This window comes from Blennius ocellaris (genome assembly GCF_963422515.1).
Source record: "Blennius ocellaris genome assembly, chromosome: 15".
NCBI classification, from domain to species: domain Eukaryota; kingdom Metazoa; phylum Chordata; class Actinopteri; order Blenniiformes; family Blenniidae; genus Blennius; species Blennius ocellaris.
The window spans coordinates 6,241,904-6,263,053 of NC_137664.1; the positions used below are offsets into that span (position 1 = coordinate 6,241,904).

General features: G+C 43.4%; 1 protein-coding gene across 2 annotated transcripts; it reads left to right on the forward strand.

The window, feature by feature from the left end:
* The first annotated feature begins 263 nt into the window (after nucleotides 1-263).
* arsb (arylsulfatase B) lies at nucleotides 264-13,419 on the forward strand. Of its 2 annotated transcripts, none has more exons than XM_080509578.1 (8): nucleotides 264-687; nucleotides 1,429-1,615; nucleotides 1,714-1,904; nucleotides 2,724-2,931; nucleotides 5,403-5,646; nucleotides 6,860-6,930; nucleotides 12,014-12,133; nucleotides 12,920-13,419. In XM_080509578.1, the coding sequence occupies exons 1-8, from the start codon at nucleotides 415-417 to the stop codon at nucleotides 13,189-13,191; spliced, it is 1,566 nt and encodes a 521-aa protein (XP_080365704.1). In that variant the 5' UTR covers nucleotides 264-414; the 3' UTR covers nucleotides 13,192-13,419. The 2 variants fall into 2 exon arrangements, with proteins under 2 accessions (XP_080365704.1, XP_080365705.1); XM_080509579.1 differs by having other exon boundaries at nucleotides 12,985-13,419.
* The last annotated feature ends 7,731 nt before the right edge of the window (nucleotides 13,420-21,150 follow it).

Sequence of the window (21,150 nt, forward strand, 5' to 3'; positions counted from 1 at the left end):
AATAATATTAAATCGCACATCTTGTTTACTATTTTTTTTATTAGCTACGCCTCGCGACTGATCACGGCTATTATATTCAGTCCTGTGGGTTGGCTGATGCATACAGTTACTTGATCGGTCGTTTATGCTGCCACGGGATTGGCTGTTACATGCGGTCCATGCAGTCATGTGACTGGCTGTAAGATGCGGTCATCTGATTGGTTGTTGTGTTCGACACTGTTATTTTCAATCTGAAGAACACGGAAGTGGCAGCGGCACTGTGCTGTTTAAAGTTGTCCATGATGGACGACTGTGTAGTTTATTGATGTATTTTGACTGTCGTCACTAAATATAATTAACCGTGTGGAAAGTCAAGGAACCTTTGTTTCAGTTCACGTTGCAGTAGTGTGACTAAAAGACGAGCCGAACGGCAGAATGTCGGTCACAGGTGAACACTTTTCGGCTCTCGGGATGATCGCGGCGATCTTCATCGTGAACCTTCTTCCGGGTCTAGGGGCTCCGCGACCGCCGCACGTCGTCTTCATCCTGGCCGATGACTTCGGCTGGAACGATGTGGGCTACCACGGCTCCGAGATCAAGACGCCCAACCTGGACAAGCTGGCGGCCGGAGGAGTCCGCTTGGAGAACTACTACGTGCAGCCCATCTGCACCCCGTCCAGGAACCAGCTCATGACCGGCAGGTACCAGGTGAGAGAGCAACAAAATACATATTATTAAGAGAGTCCTCACAGGAAGGTGACTACAAACCAGGCAATATAACTTCCACATTGCACTGTAACGAATTGTGCCAGTTACTAAAATAAAGTTCCAAGATGTCAAAAATGAAAGAACTAAACAAGCGGAAACTCAGCTAAAACCAAACAGTTTGCAGTTTTGATGTAACTTTAACTGATGATTTTCTCATGTTGACCGATCAGATAGGATGAAACTAACTCGATCTAATATTTGTGACATGCACAATTTGACAAGGTCAGCAAACTGGTAACAAAACAAAACAAAAAAACCCAGACCAATCTTGTTTTAATATTATGTAATATCCCTTCATCCACAAGTTGAAAAGACAACAAAACCAAAATGAATATCAACTCCAGAATATGAGAAAACAATAGAACTGAATGGATCTTTAAAAATATCGAGGTTAGTAATTGATGTATATATGATTATTCACGTTGTGCAAAGATGACTGCAGATTGTTTCTAAATAAAGGACCGTTTTTAAAAGACATTTCCAGGGGGGGAAAAAAAGACTGATTTAGACACAACTGGAAAGAAGAACAAGCAGACGTTTAAGCGAATGTATTTTGAAACTGGTTTGCATCATTGTGGCCAGAGAGGTTGCTGCTTCTCTTTTTCTTCACATTTTGAGTTTCTGTAATTTTTTTTACCAGCAGTTATTCCCTTATAGTTTTGTTTGCATTTTGCTTGTTAGATCCACACAGGCATGCAGCACTGGATAATCTGGCCCTGTCAGCCCTACTGTGTGCCTCTGGACGAGAAACTGCTCCCTCAGTTTATGAAGGATGCCGGATACGACACGCACATGGTAGGCAAGTGGCACCTGGGCTCGTACAAGAAGGACTGCCTGCCCACACGACGCGGCTTTGACACATATTTTGGTTTGTATTTGGTCGAATGGAAACAAAATAACAGCAGAGAAGCTGACATCAGTACTGCTCAGTTTGGTGAAGAACAGTTGTTTGTAAATTGCTCCTAGGTTACCTCTTGGGCAGCGAGGATTACTACAATCATACCCGCTGTTACACCATCGCTCCTCTGAAGTTGACTCGCTGTGCGCTCGACCTGAGGGATGGGGAAGAGGTCGCCACCGCATACAAAGGAGTCTACTCCACTGAGATGCTGAGCCAGCGGGCCATCGGCATCGTCGAAAAACACAACCCTGACAAGGTGACACACACACACACACACACCATGAAAATTCTGCAATCACAGTTTAACATCCGATTCATATTTCAGATCTGAGACAGCTCTTAGAATTTGCAGCATGAAGTGAGGATTGTTCTAGAATCCTAAAATTGTTGTAAACACTCTAACAGTGATCCTATATTGATCTACTGGTAAAACCACTGCAAGATACATAAAAATGCCTCGAAACGAAGGAAAGTGATCATATAGAACCGAAGTCTGCAATCTACCGCTCTGGAGCCACATTCATCCTCTCTCCAGTGGCTTTTCCCCTTTTTTGTGTCTTTATAGTTTTATATGGGTTCAGATTTCATCAAGAAAAATTTGCATCACATTATAGTGTGTAGATTTAAAATCACTGGAAAGAAAAGAAAAAATCACTAAGAGTTATATTGAGTTTATTCTAATGCATAATAATAAAAAAAACTAAACAAAGATCTGATGTAAAATTGATTGAGATGAAACAAAAATCTGATGAGCAACAAAATAAATCGCACTATAAAGTGCTGAAATCATTCCACTCGAGTAAGTGAAGAAAGTTCAACTTGTTTCAGTACAATGGTGCAAATAAAATGAAATGAAAATGTAAACTCCTTTCAAAACAAGAACAGATTAAAATGATGACTCACAATTAACAATCCAGGGAAAACAAACATTAAATTAGGTTTTTAATATGCAAGTAATTATACAGCGGTTTCCAGAAACACAACAACTGTACTTACAAGTATTTTATTTTATTTCCATATTATTCCTTAATCTCACAGCTCATCTCTTTAACACGTTGTTCTCTTGGTTTTCCAGCCGCTCTTCCTCTATGTGGCGCTGCAGGCGGTCCACGCTCCCTTACAGGTGCCTGAGCGATACCTCACCCCGTACAGTTTCATCAAAGCCCCCAAACGCAGGCTGTTTGCCGGCATGGTGTCGGCCATGGACGAGGCCGTGGGGAACATCACTCTCGCTTTGAAAGAGGCGGGACTTTGGAACAACACGGTCCTCGTGTTTTCTACAGGTATGGTTCTGAAGTGAGATTCAGGATTAATTTATTATCTAACCGCCATAATGTAACAACTGTGGCTCTGCGTTGTATCCAGCCTCTATGGTGTTGAGGTCAGATATCTTGGGTTGGGGGCAAATCATCTGTTGCCTGTATTTGATTGTTTTTAACCTGAATGACATAAATAGAAGGATCACTTTAGTCATAAACCAGCTTTTTACACTGGAGGTTATGAGAACAAGTGATATTTAAAAAAAAAGATATTGACCAACTAAACATGTTTGGTTTGAGAATATTTAGAAATGTGCTAATTTGACCAGGAATGACCTACACTTGCACTTTTGTCATTTCCATTGTATAAAATCCAGAGCGACTTACACATACTTTTTGTAATACCGTAGATGTCCGCTAGGGAGCAGTCTGCCTTTGTATTTGTTCAACCAGGAGAGTGGGTTCAAGATCACGAGGCAAGCCACAGAAAGTAGGAAAACTTTTCTTGGCCTTGCCTTCACACAGAACACTGGAGGCTTCAAAAAGATCCTTCCTATAGACCTTTGATGAAGGACAAACTGTGGCCATGATGAGGCTTAACTGCCTCCTCACAGGTTTCCACATATGGACCATAAACGAGAAACATCTGATGTAGGTAACTCCTTTGAGGGTTATTTTTAGTTTCTCCTTTTAAAGGCTAATTTTGACACAGGAACAATGCTGTGAAGGCAGAGTGTGAGCGTTTTTTAATGCCTGTGGTAGGTGGGCTGTTTCATTGTTCTTCCACACATTTGGTTGGCTCTGAATCGGGGGATTTGGCTGTCCATATGCCAGACAGGCACCAACTGAGGAGGGGGAAAAAAAAAAGAAGAGTAGAAGCTAACAAATGCCTCCTTCTAAATTGAATGCAGTGTTTATGATGTGACTAGTTGTCACTGTGGTTTACACGCATCTTCCCGCATTTATGAGTCACCTTTTGAATCCGTTATCTCTGACCCACATGTGTCACACTCGGTAGGAAAGAAATGAGCCTTGAACTTGTTGCACCTTGAGCGTCGTTGATGAAGAAACTTTCTCCGAACTGACTGCCTCACCGGGACTTTACTGTAAGCAAATGAGGCCGAGAGCTGCAGGGAAATGGGGGCGGGGGGGGGGGGGGGGGGTTTCTGCGGATGACAGAGGCCTGGCCTGAAGTGGGCCAGAGCAGCAGCTTGGAAAGACATTAAGGAGCAGACGGTCTTTTCCAGAGCAGTTCGGGAATCGGCACAGACTACATCCTGGACTTGCATGACACCGTGCCGTTTGAAAGCGGAGCCCTGTCTCGACGCGATTGGTCCAAAGTGTTTATACTGGACCGGCGTATCGGGATGATGACAGTCAGTTGAACTGGCTGCGTGTGCACTTGTGTAATGGTTGGATAATATGCAGGAGGATCTGTCTCGCTGGCGCGGGCGGACAGATGAGCACTGCGGACTTGTTTTAATGTCTCGCAGTGATTGCTCTGAGACGAACCTGCCGCTCGGGAGACGGCTTTGGCCACTCGGTTGCTTGTCCCACCGCTCCGGTCCAAGTCTGTTGATCGATTGCCATGAAATCCGACGCGGACGTTCATGTTCCCCACAGGATGAGTTGTACAGACTTTAAATGATCCTGACAATTCCTCAGGCACCATCATGAATCCGGAAACAAAGTGTTTACTCATATGAACTCTTAAGAGAGCCTCTAAGTTGAGGTGTTTCTCAAAGTACTTCAACAAAACGTTATTTGTCACTGGATATGGAAGGATGGAGCATTGTTATATTCTTTAAACATTTTTTTTTCTCCATTTCCCTTCTGATGAATTTGGATTTGATTAGTGTTGAGGCCCATTCGCTCAAGTGATGATAAACATCACTTCAAATGATCATAAACCACAGTTTCTTTTATTACTCTGGCCCTACATGTTCACCTGTAACCCAGTTCTTCTTGTCAGTATGTGTTCATGATCTCCCTCGTGTCTGATTTCAGCCTGCTGAGATAAAATATTTATCTTGTGGAAGGTCAACATTTCGAAACCAAATTTCCAACAACAGTCGAGTGACTCTGGAACATAAAATTCACCGGCTGCGGAAACTTTAAACACTGGGGTTTGCACTGGTTCAGGCTGCATCCCAGTGACACATACTTCTCGGTCGTCCCTACGGTTTCATCCCCAATATTCAGCGTACGAGCTTGAAGCAGGTCAGAGTTGCAGCGGGCCGAGGTTGAGCTTGTGTAGGCGAGAGCGAGGCACCTGGACAATCTCAACGACAGGCATTTTAAGAAGCCTATTCATCAAGAAGCATGCATTTATATTGTGCGAGCTGGGAAACAACCTCCGCATGCACATGGAAGGAGGAAACTGGGGGAAAAAAAACATCTCGCACACAGAATGTCCCGAATCCTATCAGGCCTCTAAGGCCAAGAGTGCACCATTGTGTAACTTTTTTTTTTTTTTTTCCCCCATTTTCTCTCAGATAACGGCGGTCAGCCGCTGTACGGAGGCAGCAACTGGCCACTGCGTGGGAGGAAGCTTACATTATGGGAAGGAGGTGTCCGGGGCGTGGGGTTCGTCGCCAGCCCCCTGCTCCAACAACCGGGGACAATCAGCCACGAGCTCATCCACGTCTCTGACTGGCTGCCAACGCTGGTGGGCCTGGCGGGGGGGAGCACCAACACCACCAAGCCGCTGGACGGATTCAACGTGTGGAACACCATCAGGTTTGTGTCGTAGAGAGGCCTCGTAGCTGAGGTGGCTCTCGCCCTCCCGACGCCCTGGCCGCGTTCTCGTTGGTGGCAGGTCGCCTGTGGCTTGGGGTTTCTTCGGGGGTAGCAGCTCTCGAGTTTGACGGCCTGCCCTCTCCTTGTGCCTCTTTCCGACCCCCCCCCCCCCACATGCGCACACTCACTCCAGCTACTCCTGCCTGTCTGTCTGATCCCGAGGCGTTTTCTCGCAGGAGCCCCCTGCTCCTTCAATAAGCCCTTTGTTACTGAGGCAATGGGAGCTCAAAGAGAAGGAAATTCCATCAGTCATTCTCACACAAATGTGCAGTCCGTCCATCCCTCTGTCTTTACCCCCGTAACTTCACATCTTCCCCCTGAGAACTCGGATAACCCGGTCTGAGATCGGCTATTGAATTTTGCTTTGAATCCCTTCGTGTGGAAGCATACCTGAGATATCGCATCTCCTTTAAACCAAATATATTGACTCTCATGTGCGGCCAGGCTTCACAAAGCGGCATTTAGCGAATTGATAAGTCACATGAAGCTGCTGGCCGGCCACAGATGTGCTTTTCCACGCGAGTTTGCATTCAAGACGTCACAGGAGCTGTCAGTGAGTCCCACATGACTGACACATTATATTTGTAAACTAAATGTGGACACGGGGAAGGAGGTGAAATTGAGGGCTGCTGCAGACCCCGAGCAGAAAATCAGGGCTTAGCCAGGACCGCAAACTACTACTCGCACTACTACTCACAGCCTGGCTTCCACTGGATTGGCCGAGGCGAGTCAGCTGACCCCCCGGCCTTGGCTGGATCTGCTGTGTGAGCTGCACAACAACACAAACTGACTTTTGTCTTTTTTTTTCGCCGCGTCTCCAGTTGTAATTGACTCGGCCGTTACTGGACTGGAGAAAGCGGTCCGGCTGGGGGGAAGACAAAGCAATCGAAGGCCCTAAACAGTACGCAACGCAGGCAGGCAGGGAGTGGAGAGAGCGAGAGAGGGTTATTTTAGTTGTGTTATCAGACGCTGCGGTCAGTGAAAGCGGTGCGTTTTCTCTGTGCGGTCAGAGCCTGGTGAACAACAGGCAGCTGGTTCAGATTTACAGACCTCAGTGGATTTCATAGTGTATGAGTCAGACATCTGTGTGTGTGTGTGTGTGTGTGTTTTGTGCATCCATATGTCGAGGAGTTACGTTCCTTTTATCTTACAGCAAAGGCTTTGCCTCGCCCAGACTGGAGCTCCTGCACAACATCGACCCGCTCTATACTGACGCCACTCCATGTAAGTTTCCACTCACGTCCTCAGCACCAGGCCTGCAACCGGTGGCTCCTTTTATTCCATTTTTTCTTGACCGTACAGTTGTCATCACATTCCATTCACTTTGAATCACAATAGTTTTTCACAAGGTCCTGAAGCTGAGATCAAAGAGATATTTCTATTTCAACTCAAAATAAGGTTTCGGTCAAACTGCAATTGATCTAATTACAGATGAAAACAAGTAGAGTTGTCATTTTCCAACCCAAAGAGTCCTTTCAATCTGTGATCTACTCGCTCTACTAACGCATCTCTCTACTCAACCAGTGGTTTCTGGTTAATCTCCCAACGGTGGTCGATGAGCAATCAATACTGCGGCGATGATGGGAAAGTGCGTGTTACCTCTCCCCTTCCTCTTCCTCCTCCTCCTCCTCCTATGTGTTCATGCTCCGTGAGAAACGTATTCCTCCTTTTCGAAAGTTGTCACGTTACTGTTTTCTCCCGTTCCACGGCCCGGCTGCAGCTATCAAGGCCTCATTGTATTCACCACCGACAGGCTTCACAAATTCAATCAAGTCCAGTCAGAGCTGCCCCAGGCCTGAGAATAGCACGTTACATAACATGTGACCAAAACTCATTAGGGTGTTTGAAATATGCGTTGGGTTCGGTGTGAGTGTTTGAAATTGAACAGCATTTGTGTTTGTGGACCATCTCACATGGCTGGTTTATTATCAGTACAAGTTCAATTTAGACTACGACTTGAAAATCTGTTTTATTAAATGTACACAGACTTCTATATCATGATTTGTTGTTTCTATTTCAACTCAAAATAAGCTTTTGGTCAAATAAATATTCATATTTAAATTAAAATTTGGATGACTGCAACCGGGGATTTCTGTTTTCTCACATTTTCGTGACCTCATAAGGAGTTGTGTTTTAGTGCGAGGAATGCTGATAAGACGGCTCTGAAACTGTAATCAGTCATTGTTGAAACTGTAATCAGTCAGCAGGGTTGAAATCGGAGCTAGCTGATGTCGGAGGGCAGGGTGGGTGTGCGTCGTTTAACCTCTGTGATTCCAGGGAGCTTTCCAGGAAACCGGCCACGTGACCGCCTGTTTTATTTTTATTTTCTTCGTTCCAAGTGGACTCGTTCTCGTCTCGACCACTTAATATTTTGGTGGAACCAAACCACTTCCATACCTCCCATCTGTGAGGAGGTGGCGGGGCGCTCTGGTGTGAGGCCACTATTTCAGGGAGGATGCTACACCTCAGTTACACTTTCCGAAATAGCAGAGGTACAAGGAGGAGTTGCTCGTTTTTTTTTTTTGTTCTCAAATCTCTCACAGATGTGCCTTGGTAGGCACATAATGGCTCATCATGAGAACAGATGTGGCCCTTTTGATCCGCCATAAAGAAGCTTCTTGTAGAAAACAGTAGTATATTTAAAGGAGTAACACGTGTGTGATACTTTTGTAATGTTGCATTGTAAAATGCAACATTTTGCAAAAACCTTTAAGTGTTTCCATATTTTTTTACTCCTATCTTTAGTCGTATGAAACATTTGTGGATATTGTGGGTCTTATACAGCCCATTTAAGCCTGAAATTTAAATTTTAAGCAGGATTTATAATTAAGGTCACCTATTGAGCTCAATAGGATTTTTTTTGTGAAGCAGTGTGAGAATTGAAAGGCCTTTACTGTCCTTACCTCCAAGAAACGGTATTTAAAAAAACACAACACATAATGTATACAATATTGTTTTTCTACTCTATAATTCTGTCATTTGAGTTTAGGCAGGAATTTTGCTAACAAAGCCTAAACCGATTGTAAAAGTGCAACTTTCCCCACAAAAATCTGTTAAATGTTCAATATTTTCAGTTCAACACAGTTGATTTTAGAAAGTGCAACGATATTGCTATTGAGGGATGACAGTGAAGGTAAGGAAGGTAGATGTCAATTCACCAGTTAAATCAGTATATCTCTTACTGTAGGCTGTAAAACTTTGCAAAATGTGTTACTTTAACTGCCCAGAATAAATATATTGCTGCAGAGGCAGGTGTGATCCTCCCGTCGTCCATCAGTATGACTGTTGAGAAAATGACAACTGCTGGAATTGGAATGCATTTAACTTCAAATCCTTTGAATCAGCTTGATATTTCATGTATGTCTACAGTTGTCTGCCAGGTAGATCGATCAATAATGCTTTCAAATAAATCTATAGTCCAGTTTTTGCAATTCAGATTTTAGTTTGAAGCAGGATGTGTTAATTTAGTGGTAAGACCAGCGATGATGTGTGGTTTGGAGACTGTTTGTATGCCCATTTAATTAGACGTTCTTGTCTCAGTATGCATGTTTTGGAGTATCCATTTGTTGTTGAAATTATGTCACCTCTCCTCTTGGGACAATTACATTTAAACTACGATGTCGCAGACCACAACAACAGTCAATAGCAAGTTAACAACAGTGAGGCACGACTCTGGATAATGTTTCAAGTTTCAGAGTCCAGATTTTGCACAGAGTTTTCATTCTCCTAGTCCAACTGCTCAGTGGACCGACTATTGAGTACACATTATTCTGATTTTCAGAAACTGTGATTTCAGTGGAGGCAACATGTTTACATAGAAGAGGGGGATGAGCTGAGATGGAGGGAGACGATCTTCTATGGTGACTCAAGGCGGAAGCAGGCGAAAAATGAGATGAGAGAGAAGCCGATGCGTTCATTCTCATGGCAAGTGTATATTAGCTGCTTTTTACAATCCACACTTCCCTGATAAAAAAAATATTTTTTCTTCCTTGTCCTAAAGTACAGAAGCGATTCCTAATATTTCAGCAAAACGTATAAACCTGTGTCCCTCTGTGAGAAAACGGGTCCCATATTAGATCTTTGCATCCTGGTACTCGTGTTCACTGATCAAATGATGATGGCGTATCAGACGTCTGTCCCACATTATCATTAAGTCGTTAGTAACGACTGCCCAGTGAACTCATTGGCGTTTTATAAAGTCGAGAACCGGAAGACAATGAAATATTTATAGGGCATTGATAATACTCAAAGCTTTAATTGGTAAATAAAGCATCTCTTATCTGTTAAAGAAAACACCAAAACAACCCCAAGTTAAAGAGAGTAAGCCTCCACAAAGTCCAGCCACTGATTTATTGTGTTGTTGAGACGGGGACTGTTTATACAGCTTAAGCCAGTGCTGCTCAAGTGATCCTCCTAGTTTACTCGCGCTCATTACCATCTAAATCACTGGGATGATAAGAGGACCCGGCGAAGAACAACACTGCTGCTTTACAAGCTTTCACCCTCCTGTTTTTATGTTGGGAGTCTTTACTGTCGGCCACCGCAGTGACGACCAGCCTCCCTCGAAGCATTCCAGGCCCGGATTCCTCATCTCTTTTCTTCTTCCCTATTAACCCGAGACCTCGCTCTTTCACGTTCCTTCTTTTTTTTTTTTTTTTTTAACCCCCCCTTTCCCTTCTCTTCTTTAGGCTTCTGTGTTTAGCCCCTAAAGAGGCATGCATTTCCTTGAATCCTCTTCTGAGTCTTTCTTCTGAACTGTCACTGTGAGCAGGGGAATTCCTGACTAACTGGGTCACAGAGGGGGCCATGAACTTCTGGCCCGTTGAATAAGAAGAGTGAGAAGCCCTGCACTTGGCCCAAGCCTTAAATCACCCCCCCCCCCCCCCCCCCCCGCCCCCTCCCAAATTTCCTCTCATTTACTTTACTCTTTAGGTCTCCTTCTAGCAATGTTCTCTTCCCACTCCTCCTCCCCCCCTTTTTTTTTCTTTTCCCCGAAGATCATCCTGCTGTGAATCCAGATGAGCTCGGCTCAGGTTCGAGGCGCTCTTGTCCTTCATTCGGGACGCGAACGAATGCAAGAAATAGACGTGTGCACATGCAGAGTGTGCATTCATCGGGAAAATCAGAGAGCCCGTGGAAGGAATAGAAATAAATAACTCAAAACTCCATTGTTATAAAAGGCTAGGTTTATTATCCGTAGCAGAGCTTACGCCTTACGTCAACAAGACGTCCCGACGCAGATTTTGTCAGATCTGGAAGTCAGTTGTTGACCCCAGTTGCTCCGCGTCAGGGTGCCCAAGCTCAACGCACGTGAGAGCAATTAAAATCACCACATGTCATTTAGACAATGATCAGTGAAGTATTCACTGTCAAAGTTTTTATCATGTGGTCCCCCCCCCCCCCCCCCCCACAAAAAATTGCTGAGATCGGAAATGTTTAAATTCTCCAGTCATGTCGCTGTGGTTGAGTCGGCCCTGTTAGAAACGAGCGCCGAGGGGAACTTGGGCTCAGAGTGGGTGTGGATCTGTCCTTGCCAGACAAAAAAAAAAAAAAAAAAAGAATGCAAGGAAATACTTGTTTTTGACAGTGTCAGAAGGCTGAAATTACTTGCAAATCTGTCTAATCAGGACCACATTGCCGGGGTCAAACACGGCATGAACCCGAGAAAGCTCTCAAGGCCAGATCTGCTCCTCTTGGGGGGGGGGGGGGGGCACAGACATGTGTGCTCACTTCTGGCAGATATTTTCCATTTTGAGCAGAAGTAGCTCATGGCAAGGAGGATTCAGAAGTTTCTGGACTCCATCAGCACGAGGAGGAATTATTTACTTCACCCCTCTGAAAGTGATAAAATGATGCCAGTTGGTAACTGCGACCCTCGGTACTAATTTCGCCGGGCGTTTTTTTCGTCCAACCAGCTGCACTAATGGCAAACTCTTCATTGTACTTGGCGACCACAGACGCCTGGTGCCGAGTTGATTCCCTTCCCAACGTAGCTGTTAAATTCCTCCACCTCCAAATGTATTGGGCTAAGAAACCATTTCTGTTTTAAAACAGAAAGTTTGATTTGAATGGCTTTTTACATTTTTTTTTGCAGAAGTAGACGTGGATATGTTTATTTTAACGCCTTCACTTGACACCAACAGTGATTTGCAGGTATGCGCTAAAATTCGGTGCCAGCGAGCTTCTCGTATCGCACCCACAGAGGACGCTTTGTGTCCAGCGGCGGACTGTTACTGTCTTCATCAGCGATTTCCATTATCCAAGGCGGATGACCTCCGTGATCAGCGCCGTCTTCTGCTTCCCACAGGTCCAGGCGGCAGGCGGCAACTTAATTTGGACTCCAGCCCGTGGGCCAAGTCCAACTTCAATGTGTCCATTCACGCCGCCATTCGAAGCAACAAGTGGAAGCTGCTGACTGGGTTCCCAGGTCAGAATCGGCTGTCGTCTTTAATGACATATTTAGTCTCATGACTTTTTATTCAAACATTTCAAACCTAAAATGCATTGCTAAAACAAAATCGATTGCAGTTTTATGTGTTATGTGTCGGGATATGCTCAGTCGCTGCCGCCACTGGAACCGATCCCAGCTTAATAAAGAGCAACGGCAAGTCAAACCCTTGATGGATCACCAATCCAACACAGGGTTAACGGAGAGAGTCAATCACATACACTCAGCTTTACATCAGAAAACACAAATAAAGTAATCATTATTGTTTCTATTTATAGTGTGTCTTAAAACTAGAAACAAGCAGAAAGTTAGAACCTCGTCAAAACAGATCTCCAGTAAACATGCAGGCAGTTCAGCTGTGACTTTTGCTTCATACTTGTTCAAAATTTGTTGAAGACTGCTTCACGTAGAAACGACCCGGGTGCCGACATTCTTTATTGAGGCTGCGGCGTCGTATGAGGGGTCACGGATAAATCCGAGGTGTTGTCAGATGACTGATGTGCTTACGAGGCAGGAAAAACAAAGTCCCGCTCCACAGATTTCCCTCCGTTTGTTTGTACTTTCCTCGAGTGTTGGTCTTTCTGTGAAATACTGGACACTTTTATCTCTTTCTGTCAAGAGCTTATTGATGATGTGACGCCATTAAAGGATGTTCTGAAACAAGTCAAACACAACAAGTGAAGCTAAGAACGGAGAATTTGGTATCCGATAAGAAGCTTGTTTTGTGTGTTAAAGCATCTGTAATGGTCTTCTGTCACTGTCCAGGTTGTGACAGCTGGTTCCCCCGGCCCGGAGACAACGCCTCATCCTCATCCTCATCCTCCTCTCAGGTGGAGCCTCTGAAGCCCGTCATGCTGTTCGACGTCGAGAGCGATCCCGAGGAGAGGAACGAGGTGTCCGCTCAGTTCCCCTCCGTGGTCGACTATCTCCTCGCCAGACTTTACAAATACCAGACAGGCGCTTTGCCCGTCCACTTCCCCGACGACGACCCCAGGTGTGACCCGGGCCCCTCTGGAGCCTGGGGACCCTGGGCTTAGTGGGACTGACGCCATCAAAGTCAGTTTGTTTATCGGGAAATACAACAACGGGGCATTTCGAACACTGGAAATTTTTTTAAATTTCCGAGCGGATTCTTTTTTATTTGTGAACATTGAGAAAAAAGACAGCTGGTTTGATCTTGTGGTTTTTACATTGATGCTAAATGGATGGTGGAATATTATAAGCGAGAGAAATGAATTAAACTGGGTTTTTTTTTTTGGGATTGACAGATGTTTCTGTTATCGTCCATCTCTGACCACAGTAGTGTTTTCAGTCCTGTTCGCTGCACATGTTGCTGATTTGTAAAGAGCATCTCCCCGCTGCTTCAGGTATTTGCACTTCATTTATCTGCTGCCGAGGAGCTGCAGGTTTTTCTTCTATACGTGAGACACAAACTCACACAGAAGCAGTGGGCTGTTTTTAACCCGAGAGAAATATAAAACCGCCGTGCCTTAATGAAAACCTGACAAAGTTCCCTTTTCAATGTGTGAGGAAGACAACCAAAGTTTGACGTACACTTCTACATATTTATTTCTCGAGAATGGATTGAGTAATGGTATATAATGCCTGTTGATCAGCAAATATCATATTTGAGTTTATAGTTTCGAGAGCCCCAGATGGGATCGTAGCACTTTTAAGTAGTATCTCTTATTTTGCTGGGGTAACTGTCAACTCAAGGCCATAAAGCACAACTGAAGCTTTGTCAAAACATGTCAAACCAGTGACCAGCTTGTCCTTCCAAGCGTGAGTGCGGCACCTAACTCGATGACAACAGGGACGTCACGTCGGCGTTTCCTCATTCCTTCAGCAAAGATTACTTGATTTTGGAAGCTGTCAAACAGACTTCATGTTCAGCTGAGTCGTCACCGGAGCGAATAAGTAACTTTAACGGTACAATAGCAACTAAAGGAAACTCCTAGTTAGCCATTTATTTGACACATCTCGGTTCCTCGAAGGATGTCTTCAATTATATAACATTATAGCGGCCCTCAAGGCAAGGAAGAGATTGGATAAGACGGCGTCAAATTAGCATCAATCCTCTGTTTATTTATTTGGCCTATTATTAAACCAGTCCTGCACAAGAAAAAGGCTGCAGCACAAAAAGGGATTCGACAATACAACAGTTATCATGGCACGTCTGAATAGGAAAATAAAGACGCTTGTTCAACCTTTTCCACATGTACACAGATATTTTATACTCCTATTTCTGCTTTTGGCCTGAAACTAAAAGCAATGTTTAAGTTTCTGTTGATTTATGATCAATTGAGTTTATCTACAATTATATTAAATTATATTCACCAATAAATGACATTTTCATTGGCAACCTTCTTGTGCTTGAGAGTGAAGGGTTAAAAATCGTCGGCTACCGGTTTCTGCTCCTCGCCGTTGTTGAATAGGTGTGAGTAGAGTCGCATTGTGCCTCTACTTTGAAGTTGAAAATGTGAAGAATTTCTTGTGCGCTTCATGTATTCGGGATGCTACGGCTTCACTGGTTGTTCCCACATGCCGAGCATTTGAGTCCTCATTGAGACTTTTGTCGTCGTCGTGGCGCTCCGGTGAAATCTCCTCGATATCTGCGATCCAAAACCATCGAGCGAAACGGCAATCGGATATACCTCCGAGGGGGGTCTTTTTGCATAGTTGGAGTCGGAGCAGGAGAAACTAATTTTCTTAATAAGCACACCCTCTTTGACCTCCGGCCCCCTCGGTGTTTGACCTCCCACCGGCTGCAGCTTGCACACCGCGACAGGAAATGCTCCCCGCAGAGAGTGGGCGGCCTCGTCCTAATGTGGGCTCTGACCTTTGACCTGCCGTGTGTACTGATTGGCAGCTGAGCAATGCAAACAGTAACGCTGCTGCCGCCACCGCAGGAGCGGCTGGAAAGATGTTTGACATTAGCAGGTTAGTCGAGTCCCCGAGGCTCAGTTTCTTCTTTAATCGGGAGTTTACGTGAAACGTCGCCATAGAGGTCAAAACTATGAGATTCATTTCCACATTCACTGCTACCATTCTGAGTAATATTAGCTATGCTACTTCCTAACTTATTTGTTTATGTGACATAACAAAATTGAGAGATGACAATAACAACCGACAGTAAAAACTGCTCAAATGTAATTAAAGAATGAAAAACAGTTTTATTACAATATTGCAATACCAAACATTTTGTTCTCTGCTCATTTTTTGATAACATATTAACTTAATAAATGTACTTCGGTACATTTTGTTATCAGAAAAACATTTGAGTCATGTGCCACCCGAAGACAAATTTGAGTGAATAATAATATTAGGAAATTTATTGAAAACTGATTGTTGTCAATTAAAAAACAAAACATTTACAGGCTTAGTAGTACTGTGTTGTTTGGATGGTACTGCTGTATAATACAATTATATTTTATGATATACTTGTTTACCAAACATTTCTAGCTTTTTTTTAGCAGCAAATTAAATGAACCACGAATAATATGACACTACATAAATATCACCTCGGTTATATTCTTTCATAAATGTTGGCCACACTCTACAAATTCTATTAAAAGTTCGTTTTTACAGCCATTTAGAAAATATATTATTGTTGTATATATATTATTGCAATATTTTATTCAAACTCTTATATGTGAAGTGCATTCGCTCCAGTTCTTATTTTTGAATCCCGTTGATTTGAGTGTTGCTGAATCCTGATTGGTGCACAGAAATACAAATATGTGACGTCACTCGAGCTGAGTGCTGAGAGAGAAAAGAAAACACCAAGAAACAACAACAACAACCCAGAAGTGAACTGTGAAATGACAAGCCTCAGTTAAAAACTAACAAAAATGTGTGTCTTTAAGCAAAATCCCAGCATTCATAGCAGAAAGTTATAGTTGTAGTATGATTAAAGAATCTTTGGGTTTCTTCGCTCTCCATGTGCACTAACTGATATAAAATATTTGTTTGTATTTGGAGACACAGAACTGTACAGTTTTAAACACTAATCTTTTTTTATACTCTTAACTTTGAAGCGCACATTTCCTGAGCTTCAACCAGACTTAAACAGTGATCATCAGTGCAGTTTCTTGAGCTCTGTGGACTCAAGAAAGCCATAGATTTAAAAGCTAAATTAATAAGTTTCTTATGGGATTTGGGGTCAGATTATGATGAATTATTTATTTAGCACCAGTTGGCCCATATGGCCTGCCTGTGGCACGCAGTGTGTCACCAACCACTTGCTTAAATTTTAAACGGCAATCAACATTTTTGCTGTATATTTTTGCACACGCTCGTGCTATTTCGGGGGTGATTGTTTCTAATTTTGTAAACGGAATGGTATGAACTGAGCTCGCACACATTCAAGGGTGTTTTGTGCTTAAAAAAAGAGACGATTTTCTTCCAAAGTGGCACTTAAATGGAATTCAAACTGTGATTTTTGGTAATGGGTGACGACCAGAAGACCACATGATTATTGTACGCTTCCAAGAAAGTGCTTCTCACATGGCTGCGAATATAAATTTGTCACTCTCTCCCACTGTTGGTTTACTCTACAATCAAAACTCAGCACTTCGGCGTGGCGGGATCCCTCAATTAGACGTTGCGTGTTGCTCGCCGTTCGCGTAAAAAAAAAAAAAAACCCGGCCTGTGAGTTTCTCGGCTCGACTTGCGGGCCGCTTTTGCACGTCTCACACCTCGTCTGTGGTGAAGGGCGACTCCGTCTTCTCCTCCTCCTCCTCCGCTTTCTCCTTCACCACCTCTCACTTGTCATTAGGAGCGGGGCAGGCCTGGCGGTGTCACAACTCGTCTCCCCCCTCGTGCGTCTCAAAGTGGTTTTGGTGTGCCTTTCACACTTAATCCTGCACTGCGACTCAGCGCCGTGAGTGACAAACACTCTCCAGCCTGGTTGTGTGTCTCATTGAATCAACACTGGGATTTTGGGTTTTTTTTTTTAACAGGCCTGACGTTACCCTGTGTTTGTTTTTCCAGCTGCGGTTGCCTCCAGAGTGATGCCCCTGAAAGATATGACAGTGTAAAGATATGATGGCCGCTGTGAGGAGCTCACAAAGAGGCTGCCACCCTTGATTCCTCCCGTAGGGAGGGCTTGAAGGTCCCGAGTGGGACTGGAATTCCAAACAAGATTGTGTCGGTGTGTCTTTCCCTGCCTGTGAAAACAGATTAAAATCATCCTGACCACTGCGGCCAGGAATGCGTCGAACCTTGAGCCTCCGAAGGGGCGAAATCCGACAGATCATCACACCTAATAATACAAAAAAAGAAGGCCTTGACAGCGGTTCACGGAGCAGGCAGACCACCAGAAAGCTAAAGCTGATGATAATAGTGCAGGAGGGCATTATTGAGGCACCTTTTCTGACCCTTACAACAATTGGTCTGCTCTTACACCAATGCATTTGTCACAAAAGGTTCACTATTAGTTTCATACAGCCTGTATGTGAACATTTTTATTCCTATTTTATTGTATTAAATTCTGAGTGACTGAAGTAATGGGGTCACGCTCTGTCCCATGACGGGTCATCCAGACATTACAAATCGACGTGCGCCCGAAGGGAGCTACTTTATGTTTCCATTGTATTAAAATGTGTGAACAGAAATGATAAATATTGTCAAAATGTTCTCTGGATACCAAAAGCAGAAAAAAAAAGGTGTGTTACTGGACTATCTTGGCTCCATTTACTGTGTTCATCAGAGAGTGATAGACTGGCTGCAGTCGCGCAGCTTCCAGCAGATACGAGGAGCAGAAGACGAGCGATGACAGTAATTTGGCAGTAGAAAGAGCCAGCTGACGGCACAGACTAAAATCTGTTGTAACTGATGAAAGTAGTAGTAAATGAATCATTTCAACACTTTGAATCCTAATTTGAGTCCCACATTTGTTTGTTTTTGGTTAATAAAAATGCCTTTCTTAACATTTGACTTTTGCTATCGTCATTTCTAAAACCTGTTGACTTTAATTTGAGTAGATAATAAATGTGTTATTCAAATATCTTCTGAATCTAAGTTTTGGTGTCTATATCCCGTCATCTGGAAGACATATGATATATGTTAGGTCAATGAATTTTTTTTTTTTTTACAAATGACTTGTGTGGCTCACCATGTTGGTCTGTTTTAAATTGAACTTGTGTGTAGTAAAGCTTCCTTCTACAACAATCCTGCAGTGTAACAGTTCTTAAAATGTACATTTATTCCACTGCAAATGTTCAAACATGTCAATTTTAAGCAGTTTATACAAAGACACATTTTTTTTAATAATTGAAAAACACCAAGAATGCTTAAAAATGGATGAAAGAAAATATGAGAACCTTTGAAAATCTCAAAAATGTCATTTCAGGGCTTTATTATTATCTAAAAAAAGAAGAAATCTGCATCTATTTGCAATCATTTAAACATTTGTTCCGCAAACTATTGTGCTTTCAGTCACACGAAAGCTCAGTCAGACTAACAATGACCCCCGGGGAAGTGGACAGATAGCATCAAGGTCTGTTATAATTGACAATAACTTTGGTTGTTTAGCCAGAAACTCCCCCGACAAGATCACGAGACTTCCCTTGTGTTTTCACTTCATTCAAGTCTCAGTTGACTGATCAAGAAGCACAAATAAGAAAGCACCCGGGCCCTGGCACCATCCCCCCCCCACCCCTTCCTAGTCACAACATGCTCAAAATAGTTCATTCACAAAGTGTGTACCCGGGTATCCAAGAGTTACAGTTTTGCACCATTGCCCCGCTCCAAATGAGCCAAGCACGCACACACACACACACACACACACACACACACACACACACACACACACACACACACACACACACACACACACATCCTCACACTGTCTTTCATAAACAAGAGGCGAATATTTCTATTGAATCTTGCAACAATGAATGACTGGATGGAGACTGGAAGAAAGAGAGAGAGAGGGAGAGAGAGAGAGAGACGACGTATTCACAGACACATGTCTGGAAATCACGCTAAGTCTGGCTTTCTGCCGTGCGGCATTCACTCCAGCATGACCAGACTGGACCTCCAGTATGTGAACAATCCGCGTGGACTGGGTCTGCAGCTCAGCTGTTAGCCGCCCAATAAAGGTTAAGACCTGGATTTAGAGAGAATGCGCCATGTAGGCTTCTAATGTTCATGTAATACTATGTGAGCGGCCTGTGTTTACAAAGCGAGGGATGCTGAGTAACATGATGAGGCAGCAACTGTTTAACCTTAATGACAAAATGTTCCGTCGCAAACCACATGCGCCGCTGGAAGATACTGCGGAAATTATCTCCTGACTCGGCAGCTCAAATCAGTGTTTTTTTTTTGCATCTGTTAGCCCATTTGGCCACTGATAAATGTTTAAAATGGAAAAGCAGGAGCCGACGCTGATGAACCTGAACTCAAAAAAACAGTGATGCACTGTGTATTCTGACACCTTTAAATGAGAGCCAGTAATAACATCAGCAGCTGTTTGGGCCGCAGTTGCTCATCTGTTGGATCCGAAAACACGAGCCTGACATCACTAAAAGAGATAATCAGTGTTGAGTAACTTCAACTGTCAGTAACTTGTGCTGTGGTCCAAGAGGGGAGGGTCCCGTCCAGTCATATCCAATCAGAAAGCAATTTAATTCTGAATTATGCTGAGCCTTATTCCAAACAAAGTCCATGTACACACTTGTCTTGTTCTGATCAGGTCTCCAGTTGTGGGTCAAATGATCCTTACTGTACGTTATATAAAATCACCATGCGAAGCTAAATGCACACCCTTCTGAAAAAAATAATAAAAAATTGGCGGAGGCAAAGCACGAATAGACTGAGAAATCAACGCTGCTCGGAAACGTTTAGTTGTCCTTTTCTGAGTGAACAAAGAGAATCTTTGTTTGGTGTTGGAGTTTCAAAAGGAACAACAAGCTCGATGTAAAAGACGGGAACTTGTTGGGTGATGGTAGAAACGGCAAATATTTGTACTTTTGAACTGGCTGAGCAAAATCACTTGGAACTGCAGCATGATATTTTACATTGTTTTGATTTTGCACTGTTCTTCACTTCACTTTCTTTCATCACAGTCCTTCGTCAGGTGGTTTTTGTCCTCTTGTCTTCAGTCTCTTACCTGTTTGTCACTTCCTGTTTTATCTTATCGGCTTCTTCATCCATTTGCTCTTCCTATTGGCTTCCAATGTGTTTCACCTGTGTGTCTCCCGGTACTTGTCTATTTATTATTTACATTTATGATTCTTCTTCTTCTTCTTCTTCTTCTTCTTCTTCTTCTTCTTCTTCTTCTTCTTCTTCTTCTTCTTCTCATTATTATTATTATTATTATTATTATTATTATTAGTAGTAGTAGTAGTAGCAGTATTACTCAAGAAGAATAACTATATTCTTTTGAATGACTTCTGTTATGTATTGTTTTTTAATTTTCCCCCTCTTGTATCACTTGTGCTCTGGGTAACTTTATGGATTTTTAAGAGATAGGCAAAAATAAGCGTTGGCTTAAGCCTATCCCCATTTCAGATATAGAAATAAAAAACAAACAGTATTTGTGAAAGTTTAAGCCATATAAATTGAATGTTATGATTATGATTATGATTATGATTATGATTATGATTATGATGATGATTATTATATTCTGAAAGTTCAGAGAGCCTACAGAGTAGCTGAAGAGCCACATATGGCTCCAGAGCTGCAGGTTTTTACACGTATTACTGTTAGAAAACCATTATATAATGATTTTTTTTTTGCATCAAAAGGGACCTTTAAGTGGATTGTCCAACTTCACAGCATGCGGTAATACAGTGACGGCTGGATACATGCTGTGCATCCAATAAATAATTGAATGTGACGAGTCCAGAGAGGAGGCAGGCTGAGTGTGTGGATGTGTGGGAGAGGGGGCGGGGCCTCGAGGACAAGCCACGCCCACCACCGCAACAGCCAGCCCCGGCACACAAGGCAGCGAGGGGGACGGGACGGATCGGATCATTCATTCTTCTGCGGTC